The sequence below is a fragment of the Medicago sativa genome, chromosome 3, assembly GCF_051527215.1.
Source record: "Medicago sativa cultivar Bolivia chromosome 3, Bolivia_mono, whole genome shotgun sequence".
In the NCBI taxonomy this organism is placed as follows: domain Eukaryota; kingdom Viridiplantae; phylum Streptophyta; class Magnoliopsida; order Fabales; family Fabaceae; genus Medicago; species Medicago sativa.
In genome coordinates this window covers 43,275,475-43,289,044 of record NC_140751.1, presented here as the reverse complement: position 1 = coordinate 43,289,044, position 13,570 = coordinate 43,275,475, and the positions used below count along the sequence as shown (strand labels likewise).

The 13,570-nt window shown below is 36.5% G+C and overlaps 1 protein-coding gene and 1 pseudogene across 1 annotated transcript; one reads left to right on the top strand and one right to left on the bottom strand.

Moving 5' to 3' along the window:
* Positions 1-2,464: 2,464 nt before the first annotated feature.
* LOC146937561 (uncharacterized) lies at positions 2,465-10,547 on the bottom strand. Its single transcript, XM_085751821.1, has one exon. The coding sequence runs from the start codon at positions 9,817-9,819 to the stop codon at positions 6,121-6,123; it is 3,699 nt and encodes a 1,232-aa protein (XP_085607947.1). The 5' UTR covers positions 9,820-10,547; the 3' UTR covers positions 2,465-6,120.
* An 861-nt stretch (positions 10,548-11,408) lies between these two features.
* On the top strand, positions 11,409-13,214 carry LOC146937560 (uncharacterized; annotated as a pseudogene).
* The last annotated feature ends 356 nt before the right edge of the window (positions 13,215-13,570 follow it).

The window sequence follows — 13,570 nt, the reverse complement described above, 5'->3', positions numbered from 1 at the left end:
AAACCATATTTTATACGCAATGTTTCTAAGTATCTTGTTTTAAGCATTGATCTTATTCTTTTTAGGGTATCGAACAAGAACAAACTAATCCATCACAACATGGGCAAGTTCTTCCTTCTTCGAAGACCACTTCACCAATTGCTGAAGACAAAGAAGATGAGCATGATGATGCTAGCAGTCCAGAAGGTCTTAAAGTGGATCCTCCTCAACAACAACAAACAGAAACACCCACTGATGACTTGGTAAATGATGAATCACTCAACAATGATCAATCTTATTCTGCACCCACCCTTGGAGATAATGTATCAAACTTTGCTACTGAAGATACAAACATAACTACTCGACAAAATGCTCCTGGTGATGCAGAAATGATTGCTCAACAAGATACCCCTATGATCGATCTAGAAGAAATCGATCGATTGGCCAAAGATGATCCTTTCAATGCCTTTGCCTTGATAGCTAAGAGTAATACTCTTTTCTCAACTAGCACTGGCCAAACTTCTGATTCATCCAAGGGAAATCCCTCTGAGACTTCAAAGAACAACCTGCTAGCAGAATTTCAAAAGAAGATCATCGAAGCCAACTTGCTAGAGTTGATTGAAAAAGATGCTGGAGCTCTTGCTGAAATTAGGAGTTTAATTGAAAAACTTGGTGCTCTCCCAACTGGTTGGAAATTTCGAAACCTGTTTAATTATCTTGAACCAATGTTGGAGAGTGCTAATCAAAACTTCCAGAAGAGGAAAACTGATCAAGCTCAAATGGCAGAGAAGAAAGCGCATCATGATCAAATTGTAATCGAACTGTCATCCTTCCAAGAGAAATTTAAAACTCTTCAGCAAGAAAGAAACAATGCGAAGCAGCAAGTGGTTGACATCGATGCCAAAATTAAAGAACTGGAAGCTCAAAAAGCTGAAATTTTGGCTAAGGATGAAGCCAGAAATCGAGAAGCCAATGAAGCTATTAACAAATTCAAGCTCTCCAAGGAACTAGAGTCTACCATTGCTCAACTTGCAAGTGACAACCATGCTCTCGATACTCAACTGGCTGAATACAAGAGCCAAATCGAGAAACTCATCTCATCATTTGAGATTTAGTTCTGTTTCTATTTTATTCTCTAAGACTTTTATTTTATTTCAGCCTTATCGAATATCTTGGTCTGTAATGTCTTTATAACAATTCGTGGACCATTTTCTATTTCGAACGACAATTTCTTTTCAATCATCGAAATTCCTTTCTTATTTTCTTATATCGAATTTAAATTTTATTTAAATCCAAATAAGATTGGAACAATTTCCAAGACATTTTAATGATGAGGAAACAAAAAAGTAACTTTTTTGTTTAACCCAACAAGTTAAACTTGCCTAGGAAGTTGAAAAGAAATAAAACAAATAAATGACCTTTTAACACAGATTAATCCTTTTTTTTTTTAAAAAAAAAAAAAAACCTTTAAAACTTCCCTCAGGTTACGAAGTTAAGTAACCATTGGCCATCGGAATAACTGTTCCCACGTGTCATCATCTTCAAAGCAAGAAGAACCGTTTGATTGAGCCACTTCTTTCAACTTCCCTCCACTATAAATATGATTTTCCTTTTTATAAAAATCACTCTTTTCTTTGTTTCGTCTTCGTCTGAAAAATCCTTCTTACTCAAAGCTTTTTCTTTCTTAAATCATCATGACCACCATTGATAATCTGAGTGATGATCTTTTAGTCAAGATTGCTGCAAAGATTGCTGCTCAAAGCAGGAAAGATCTTTTCGCTTTTCGCCATACCAATAGCAGGCATTGGCGCGTCAGTGAGGATTCTGAAGTTTCTAGGGCTTTTGGAAATGATGTCCTCTACTTCCTCTACGACCCCAATGAATGGTACAACAATGCTATGGTGGCTCATTCTAAGTTTGCTTTTAAACTTAGACTCTGGAATCATGGCAACGCCATGTTCTGTATTCTTCGAAGCACTCAACACATGTTGGATGCTAATCCAAACATTGAAGAAATAAAACGCCTCCTTACTACTGCTATCAACACCACTGGCTCTCTGAGTGCAAGGTACTACCTTCTTCTCATCAACGCGCTCTCCATGCCTATGCCAGAAAACATCCTCGAAAACTTCGAAGATCTTGCATGGACACATCGATTGGCAGAATTTCGAAGCGACATTTTGGGAGGAACTTCAACTTATCGATTTCGCTATCCTTGGTGGAATAGGCCCATGCCTATTTGGCTTACTAGGCGTCGTTTTTGCAACAACTACCACAACTGTGCAGGAGATGGGAGAATTGGAGGTTGGTATTCACTTTTACCTGGGCCAGATCATGAATACTACTTGGTCAATGCTTGCTTCAAGTGTCGTCTCGATACAGAAATTCGCTGGTTTCTCGATCGTTTTGGGATTGTAACTGAATGGTGAAAACCATCTTTAAATGCTTTTAGTCTTTAAGTACTTTGTGTTTTCTTTTGTAATGGTTTTTCCATTTTAAGCATTTCGATGTAACCAGCCCATCAGTTGGCATTTTTAAATTAATGCCAAGTTTTTATTTCGAATCAAATTACTCTTGTGTAATTTTAATTTCTTGTAACATCGGTTTATATTTTTTCAAATATTTACCGTTTATGCGTATAATTCTCTGATCTTCTTGTAATTCTTCGATCTCATACGCATTATTCGAAAAAACTCTTAGAATTTTCCATGGTCCTTCCCAACTAGGAGACCATTTTCCTAAACATCGATCCTTTTTATCCATCGGCAAGATAACTTTCCAAACTAAGTCCCCTTGCAGGAATAATTTCGATTTAACTCTTTTGTTATAGGCTTTTGCTATTCTTTCTTTTTGCTTTGTAAGCACTTCTAAAGCCATTAATCTTTCTTCATCAATATCTACTAATTCATCCAACATCATATCCAAATATTGATTTGTTGGAATTTCGATTTGTCTTTGAATTCGAGTAGATTGAAGTAAGATTTCTGTTGGCAATACAGCATCATGGCCAAATGTTAATCGAAAAGGAGTAGTATTTATAGATTCTTTAGGAGAAGTTCGAACTGCCCATAAAGCTTCATAAAGAAACTCATGCCATTCTTTGGGTTTTTTCTTTTGGCTAGCTTTTCTTTTGATTATAGTAATCAAATTCTTATTTGCTGCTTCTACCTAACCATTTGCCTGAGCATAATATGGTGTTGAAGTCAACAACTTATATCCTATTTCTTCAGCAAATTTTACCATCTTTCGACCAGTAAATACAGATCCTTGATCCGTAGTAATAGTTTCTGGTATGCCAAATCTATAAATAATAAATTTTTGAATGAAGTTTATAACTTCATCTTGAGTAACATCTTTTAGTGGAACAGCTTCTATCCATTTAGTGAAATAATCTATTCCAACCAAAATATATTTGTAGCCTTTGGATGACTTAGGTTTGATTTCCCCAATTACATCTAAAGCCCATCCTCTGAATGGCCAAGGTTTCACTATTGAATGTAATTCACTAGCTGGTACTTTTTGAATTCCAGCATGTTCTTGACATTCTTTACAACCTTTAGCAAAATTTATGCAATCTTTTAACATGGTTGGCCAATAAACACCTTGTCGAAACAAAAGCCATTTTATTTTATGGCCTGCTTGATGTGTACCACAAGCACCACTATGAGTATTCGATACAGCCAAATATGCTTCTGCTTCACTAAGGCATTTAAGTAAAACTCCTTCTGGAGTCTTTTTAAATAATTCATTGCCTATTATCACATAACTCAAGGCTCTATACTTGACTTTCCTACAAGTTGTGCCATCTGGATCTTCCAAAAAATTGACTATGGGTTTTCGCCAATCATTATCATCCAAATTGTTAATGACCAAAATTTCAGAAAATTTTTCACTCTGAAGGTATCCTTGAGATGCTTCCATGCCCCCAAGTTTTGGTCTTAACAATTTGTTAGGCACAATATCTATCGAATTACGCTTTGTTTTAATTTCAATAACCTCTTGCTCTTGTTCCTTCGAAAGTTTGTACCCAGAAGCCAATTGAGCTAAATCATTAGCTTCTTGATTTTCTGCTCTAGGAACATGTTGAACTTCAATTTGAGCAAAATGTTTAAGTAATGCATTAACTATAGTGTAATACATTATCAAAGTTTCTTTGAGGCATTTATATTCTTTTGTTATTTGCTTTATTACTAATTCAGAATCACCTCTAATAATTAAACATTTCGCCCCCAGTTCGAGCAAAATCTCTAAACCATTTATTAAGGCTTCATATTCTGCCTCATTATTCGAACAATATTGGCTAATTCGAAATTTATATTTGGTTACCTCATTTGTTGGTGAAACAATAACTATACCTATTCCAGAACCATTTTTATGACTAGACCCGTCGAAATATAATGTCCATGGAAATGTTTCGATGCCCCCAGTCACAGGTTCTTCAATGGAATGATCAGCAATAAAGTCAGCCACTATTTGGCCTTTCACAGTTTTCAAAGATTGATAAGTTAAAGAATATTCTGTGAGTGCCAAAGCCCATTTACCAACTCTACTATGCAGAATAGGTTTAGATAACATGTGCTTAATAATATCGAAATGGGAATAAACATAAACATCAAAAGGCTTTATATAATGCTTAAGTTTCATACATGAAAAATATAAACAAAGACATAATTTCTCACTAGGATGATATCTTGTTTCAACATCACTTAAAACTCTACTAAGATAATAAATGGCTCTTTCTACACCATTTTCATCCTCTTGTGCTAACATACTCCCTATAGTTCTTTCAGATGATGCTATGTATAACTTCATCTTTTTGTCTTTCAACAAAGGTGAAAGAATAGGAGGATTAGATAAATATGACTTTATGTCTTCAAATGCCTTTTGGTGGTCAGGCTCCCATCTAAAAATTTCCTCTTTCTTTAATCGAAGTAATGACGAGAATGCTTGCGCTCTGCCACTTAGATTAGATATAAATCTTCTGAGGAAATTTATTTTGCCTAATAAAGACTGCAACTCTTTTTTGGTAGAGGGTGCTTTAGCCTCCATTATAGCTTTAGTCTTATTTTGATTGATTTCGATGCCCTTTTTATGGACAACAAATCCTAAAAAATCACCTGCACAAACACCAAACGCACATTTTAATGGATTCATTTTTAATCCATATTGTCTCATCCTTTCGAATGATAAACGTAAATGTTCTAAGTGTTTGTTTTCAGAAGATGATTTCACAACAATATCATCAATGTAAATTTGCATAAAATCTTCAATAAAATCATGAAACATTGAATTCATTGCTCTTTGATATATAGCACCAGCATTTTTAAGACCAAATGGCATTACTATCCACTCATAACATCCTAATGCCCCTGGGCATCGAAATGCTGTTTTAGAAACATCTTCTTCAGCAATAAATATTTGATTATAACCTGAATAACCATCAAGCATACTCAAATATTCGAAACCTGCTGCAGAATCTACCAACATTTCTGCTACTGGCATAGGATATTCATCTTTAGGAGTGGCGAGATTTAAATCTCTAAAATCAATACAAACTCTTATACTTCCATTTTTCTTTTTAACAGGAACTACATTAGCTAACCAATCAACATACCTTGCAGGTCTGATGAAGCCACATTTGAGGAGTCTTTCGATCTCTTCTTTTATTTTTGGTAGAATCTCTGGTGCAAACCTTCTTGGAATTTGCTTCACTGGTTTCTTGTCTGTCCTGATTGGCAATTGCAACTCTACTACCTTTCTACTCAAACCAGGCATTTCATGATAATCCCAAGCAAAGCAATCCTTGTAATTTTTCAACAGCGCCACAATTCGATCTCTGAAGCTCTTAGGAATCTTTGAACTTATGTATGTTGGTCTTTTTACAGAACCATCTCCTATATCCACTTCTTCAAGAGGATCTTGGGCCTTCATTTTTATTGTAGATCCCATTGGATCTTCTTCAAAACCCAAAGGTTCATCATCATAAATACAGTCTAATTTTTTATCATCAATGAGGTCATCAGAATTATTTTCTACTGAAGCATCGAAGACCTCTTCTTCTTTGGCTGTTTCAGCCAAATCGAAGTTTTTCTCGGCTACATAAGCCGTAATCTTTTCCCATATGCTGGGCTCAACCATCGATCAATTATTGATATCCCACCCAGTTGGTGAGATTCCATTTGCTGAATATTCTTGGTCATCAGTAACCCTCTTGTACGAAGTACTTCTTGTCTTCAGCAAATCTTTTTCCTTTACAGGTATCTTCTCATGGCAATCTTCATTGTTCACCACTACGAAGTCATCATCGAATGCAGTTTTCCAACGAAAACCCCATTCTGGTGCAAGTTTTACAAAGAATTTTTCTTCTTTAGTCATAGAACTTGATGCATCATTTTCCATGAATGGTGCAATATATTGAAGCTGTTTGTCAAAGTTCTTTTTGTTGATATCTTGATTAGCAACTTCAGCTTTGAAATAATAACTCTGATCAGCCTCAATATTCTCTACCAAACCATCTTTCCTCCAAATCACAATCCTTTGATGCATTGTAGAAGGAACTGCACCTACAGCATGGATCCATTCCCTTCCTAATAATGCATTGAAATTGGCTTTAGAAGGAACTACCAAAAACACAGTTGCTCTGGTTATGCTTCCTACTACCAATTCTAGTTCGATAGCACCAAGAGATTGTCCAGTAGAGCCCTCATAATTAGTGAGCACTACATTATGTGGTTTCAAATCACATTCAGAAATACCAAGTTTCCTTAGAAAAGATTGTGGTAGGAGATTAACAGTAGCACCACCATCTACTAACACTTTGTTAATTCCAACACCATTTAACTTAGCTTGAATAAACAAAGGCTTTAAATGAAGCTTCATGCTATCATCAGGTTTCTCGAACACTGCATGTTGATCTTCGATGCAGCCATTATTCATAACATAATAACACAGAGGCCTATGACGAGCCATTTCCTCAGTGAAATCACATTCATCATCATGATTGGTCTTCGAAGATACATCATACGCATATTCAATTGGTAGTACAGAAACCACACATATAATGTCAAGACTTGGTTCAGAATCTGAAAAAGTAGAAGTTAGAATATCATCATCCCCTTTGGGGATGTTTAAAGCAGAAGATAATGGCGGGAAAATTCTTTCAGTAGCTGGTTTTTTAACCATTTCGAAAACTATTGGTTGTTTTCCCTTACTTTTGTCATCATTAGTGACATCTTTCAAAACTCCTTCCTTTTTCTGGCGTTGAAAACGGCGCCATTGAGTTCTAGTCATAGGATTCTTACCTTTATAGTTATTTTTGTAAGCATACTTGTTAGGATTAGAACTCTCCGGTTGGTCCGGAACTTTGACAGCTCTTTTTACCCATTTTGTTGGTGGTGCTGGAGGCGCAGAATGACCAGTTTTCTTGCCCCCAGAGAAAACCCAAGTATCAATAGGAGACTTCGATGAAGGAACGAACGTCTTCTTATGATTCTTCACTTGATACTTCTCTGAAGTTTTCATCTTGTAAGGAACACCTCTTTTGTTAAAGCCAAATTTAGAACGGTTCTCGAACCACCCTCCTTTACGTTTTGTTTGAGGTTGATATCCTTCAACTGCTTTTGCAGCTTCTTTATCGAACACTGCACTGCATCGAGGACAAAGCATAGCATTGGTGTTAGATATTTTACATCGGTTTAAAAAATCAACCAAATCTTCTTCAGCCTTTGGATATGCTTTCTCCATTTCCTTGGCCAATTGATCTTCAGTAACCACTGGCTCTTCAATTTGATGGTCCTCAGTAACCATTTCTGTATCAATATTATCTGAAATTTCCACCATATTGATAGAAATACCAGCAAACATGGATTCTGCCACATTGGCAGAAACATCAGCAAACATGGACTCTGCCTTTTTCATAGGATCTCCATCCACTTGCTGTTTTGATTTCTCTCCAAATTTCAGCCTCCCTTCGTCAAGAGCTTTTTGTACAGAATCCCTGAAACGAGTACATCGAGATAAGTTATGACCTAAAAACCCATGGAATTTACAAAATCCTCTTTTCTTCCTTTGTTCCAAAGGAGGCAACTTCATATTAGGTGGCACTAATATTATGCCATCATTAACTAAAAGATCAAAGATTTCATCACTTTTAGTAATATCAAAAGTATAAGTTTTAGAAGGATATTTGTCACTCTTGGGATCTTCAGGATTTTTTCCATTGGATGGCCTCAACATTTTACAAGCATATGGAGGTCCATCTTTTAATTCTGCTAGGTTTATATCATTGTCTTCAATGATATCTAAACCCCAATCGAATTCGGATTCACTATCTCCTGTTTCTATATAGGCAATTTTTTCCTTTTTAGGAAATTTGTTATGAGTTCTAGTTTTTTCAGCTTTAAGTCTTTCAACTTGTCGAACTCTGTCTGCCAATTGGGCCATGTCTCTTAGGTACTGGGTATCTAATTTCTTTCGAACAGAATAATCGAGGCCACCAGCAGCCATTTCGACCAATTCATATTCTGGAACAGAAGTAAAACATCTAGCCTTAAGGAGACGAAACCTATTGAGATAATCATCGATTGTCTCATGACTTTTACGTCGAACACTGGCCAATTCTTTCAAACTAATCTTAGATTGACCCATGTAAAATTGTTCATGAAAGGCTTTTTCTAATTGGTTCCAACTATAAATTGAGTGAGGAGGTAAAGTTGTAAACCAAGTAAAAGCATTTTTTGTCAAAGAACTTGGGAAATATTTCATTCTCAAATTTTCATTTTCTGCAATATTTCCTGCTTCCATGAGAAACCTAGCAATGTGTTCGACAGTAGATTCATTAGTTTCTCCAGCAAATTTGGTAAACTTCGGAATTTTCCAATTTCTAGGCAATTCAGCGTCTAAAACATACTCAGACAAAGGAGACACAAAATTTGGTCTATGTAAACCCATATTCAAACCATTTTGGGCTAACAAAGCCTCGACAATACCCGCTATATTATTCTGACCATCGAAATTGTTTCGACGGGCTTGTAAAACCACTTGATCGGCATCTTGGTTTCTGTTAACCAAAATGGGTTGTCTTTCAGGTTCTGCCTGAACTTGTGGTTGTACTACTTGTGGTTGGACAATATTTTCATGATTTCGAACCACTGGTTCATCAGCAATTATTTCAATTGCCCTCAAATTTCGATTTTGAGGCGATTGGGTATTTTGGATTGGTGGAGCGCCAAAGAAATTGGCAATTCTTTCCATTTGATCAGACAACCGTTGATAACTAGTATTGGTGTCTCGAATTAAAGGATTTATGACAGTACCAATTTGTTGGGTCATCATATTAACCATATCATGATTAGTTTCTTCCATAGTTTGCCTAATGGCAGCCATAGAAGCGTTGGTTAAATTTTGTTGGGAACTTCTATATGTTGTAGATATCCCAGGACCAAAAAGTTGTGGTAATGATACATTTAAATTCTCTGAAAACATATTACCACTAGTTTGTAAGCCTTGCATCAATGATGATGGCATACCATATGGCATTGATCTATGATCCCAAACTCCTTGAATAGAAGTATTATTTGGATAATCATGGGAAGTTTGGGTAACCATCGAAGGTATGGCTTGAGAAATTACTGTGGCCATCGAAGGCATGGCCTGAGACGATGTTTGAGTGACTGTATTACTAATCGGAACAGCCTGTGATGTTCTAACATTCCCTGGGGATGAAACATCATCTTCAACCGTCACTTGATCCACATCTTCATTTGAAGATGTTGGATTTGTTTTCTTTTGGTTGTTAGCGCGTGTCATATTAAGAAGCAATTTCTTGTTTCTTAATTGCATACACAACAAAACAAACCAGAATTAAAAGAAACTCTAACAAAAACTATAAACAAAAAAAAAAAAACACAAACAGTCCCACTGGGCGTGCCAATTTGTTTACGTTGGATTTTCGTAAACAACCGCTGGTTTACACATGGTAACTTGCAAGATCAACCAGTAAATCTTAGGACATATTGTGTTTGTTCTTGTTGTTAGAAATTCTGTGTTTTGGTGTCGAAAATATAAGAAATACAATAAAAACAATCGAATTCAATCCACTTGAACTCAATCGAACTTAACAAAGTAAAGTGCAAGAACACTTAAAGAAAAAAGGGTAAATTGCATTGATTAAATAAGAGTTGGTACACAGATTCATACATTGCAACTTGTGACTCGTTTCTCGCTTCCATACGGATACTTTGAGTGTAAGTTTGTATGATGGAATTGTGACCCGTTTTTCCTATGAAAAACTACTATTTATACTAAGTCTAGAAATAACTACACTTCTTTGAAATTCAAACTACAACTGCCACAAGTTGACAGTTTTACTTATTTGAAAACAAACTTAAAATACAAACTGACTTAAAGAATAACCGTTGATAACCACCTTCGAAAACTGCTTTATCGAAGTCTTCTACCATCTTCGAACCCATATTTGCTTTCAATACAACACTCTGTTCGAATCTTCTTTAAATCTAGGTCAACTATACTTTGACCACATTTATTACAGCTAGTAAAATATATTGGCTAACAATGCCCTGGAGCCTTTTTACGCTCAAAATATGTTGGGGGCTTGATGCCCTGAAATGGTACCACATGCTTTTGCATTGTCCAGATGATTAAGATGATTTAAGGTGTTAAGAGTTGCATAGTCGAGTTAAGAGTTGAATTGTCAAGTCAATAGTTGAGTCGATTATGAAGTTGTTTATGATTTTGATTATGAATTCGATTATGAGTTGATTAAGAAGCTGTTTATGATGATTATAAGATGCTAATGATTTTGTTGTTGATGTTTATGATGTTCTATGTTGTTAAATGTATTTTGATGAATTATATGCTTAATATGTTGTTTTTGAAATCTTACCCCTTCTGGTTGAAAATGTTGCTCTTCGTATGGGTAACTTGCAGGTAACCAAGATTAGAGGCGGTCGTGAGTGGACTCCTCACACGTGTGTCTTAGGTGCTCTGATACGTAACGGGATGGGAATTATGCTATTGTTTTCTGTTCCTTACGTATTGCTTTTGAATTTTCATGAAACAAATGATGAACAAAGACTTTATGAGATTTTTATGATGAGGCCTTCGTGCCAAAGACTTTTATGATGTTGAACTAATTCCGCTGCGGAGTTTTAAAGATTAAGTCGAATAATTTTTGAAGGATAAATTGTTATCTATTCTATTTTACGATTTCTAAGTTTAGCATTCCGTTTATGATTGAAAGATACTCTAATTTATTATGAAATTTATATGTTGGGAAAACAGGGTGTTACAATTGGTATCAGAGCAGGTCGGTCCGTCCGGCCAAGTAGTTGAGTCGAGTAGTGTGGTTTAACAGTTGGAATACCATTATTATATTGTTCTGATTGTTGTGTGTTGTGTAGAGAACTAAGATGGCTCGAAGAAATGATGCTGCTATTGCTGCTGCGTTGGAAGCTGTAGCTCAAGCTGTGGGACAACATCCAAATGCTGGTGCTGGTGCTAATGCTGAAGTGAGAATGTTGGAGACTTTCTTAAGGAATCATCCCCATACTTTCAAAGGAAGGTACAACCCTGATGGAGCACATACGTGGCTCAAAGCGATTGAGAGAGTTTTCCGTGTTATGCAATGTATGGATGATCAGAAGGTGCGTTTTGGTACACATATGCTGGCTGAGGAAGCTGATGACTGGTGGGTGAGTCTTCTACCTACCTTAGAACAAGATGCTGCGGTTGTTACTTGGGCTGTGTTTAGGAGAGAGTTTATAAACAGATACTTTCCGAAGGATGTTCGCGGAAGGAAAGAGATTGAGTTCCTTGAACTGAAGCAAGGTAACATGACTATGACAGAGTATGCTGCAATGTTTGTGGAGCTAGCTAAGTTTTATCCCCACTACACAGCTGAGAATGCTGAGTTTTCCAAGTGTATCAAGTTTGAGGATGGTTTACGTGCTGACATCAAGCGGGCCATTGGTTACCAACAGATTCATGACTTTTCTGAACTAGTGAGCAGCTACAGAATCAATGAAGAGGATACTAGAGCCCATTACAAGATTGTGAATGAGAAGAGAGGTAAGGATCAGCAAAGTCGCCCAAATCCTTACAGTGCTCCTGCTGATAAAGGAAAATAAAGTGTTAATGATGATAGAAGGCTGAAGAAGAATGATGTGGTTGCTGAGATTGTTTGCTTCACTTGTGGCGAGAAAGGCCACAAGAGTAATGCTTATACTAAGGATGAGAAACTATGTTTCCGTTGTGGCAAGAAAGGACATTCGCTTGCAGAGTGTAAACATGAGGATGTGGTGTGCTTTAATTGCAATGAGGAAGGTCATATTGGGTCTCAATGCAAGAAACCGAAGACGACTAAGACTACGGGGAGAGTTTTTGCTTTGACTGGTACTCAGACAGAGAATGAGGATCGCTTGATCAGAGGTACTTGCTACATTAATAATACTCCTCTAGTTGCTATTATTGATACTGGTGCTACGCATTGTTTTATTGCTATTGATTGTGCTTCTAAGTTTGGTCTTTCTATGTCTGATATGAATGGAGAGATGGTTGTCGAAACTCCAGCTAAGGGTTCGGTGACCACTTCTCTTGTTTGTTTAAGATGTCCCTTGTCTATGTTTTGTCAAGATTTTGAAATTGATTTGGTTTGTATACCTTTGAGTGGGATGGATGTAATTCTTGGTATGAACTGGTTAGAGTACAACCATGTTCACATTAATTGTTTTAGTACGTCAGTGTATTTCTCTTCTGCTGAAGAAGAAAGTGGAGCAGAGTTTTTGTCTACTAAGCAGCTGAAGCAGTTAGAACGTGATGGAATTTTAATGTTTTCATTGATGGCGTCCTTATCTGTTGAGAGTCAAGCAATGATTGATAGGTTACAGGTTGTATGCGACTTTCTAGAAGTCTTTCCTTATGAGATTCCTGATGTGCCTCCAGAAAGAGAAGTGGAATTTTCCATTGATCTTATTCTGGGTATGAAGCTTGTGTCTATGACTCCTTACCGTATGTTGGCTTCTGAATTGGCTGAGTTGAAGAAACAATTGGAGGATTTGCTTGATAAGAAGTTTATACGACCGAGTGTTTCACCTTGGGGAGCGCCGATGTTGCTAGTAAAGAAGAAAGATGGTAGTATGAGGTTGTGCATTGATTACTGACAGTTGAATAAAGTGACGATAAAGAATAGGTATCCACTTCCAAGAATTGACGACTAGATGGATCAGTTAGTGGGTGCATGTGTGTTTAGCAAGATTGACTTGAGATCCGGTTATCACCAGATTAAAGTAAAAGATGAAGATATGCAGAAGACTGCTTTTAGAACCCGTTATGGACATTATGAGTATAAAGTGATGCCTTTTGGAGTTACGAATGCTCCTGGTGAGTTTATGGAGTATATGAATCACATCTTTCATGCATTTTTGGATCGTTTCGTGGTTGTGTTCATCGACAACATTTTGATATACTCTAAGTCTGAAGAGGAACATGCTAAGCATTTGAAGATTGTTTTGCAAGTGCTAAAAGAGAGGAAGCTATACGCTAAATTGTCAAAGTGTGAATTCTGGTTGAAAGA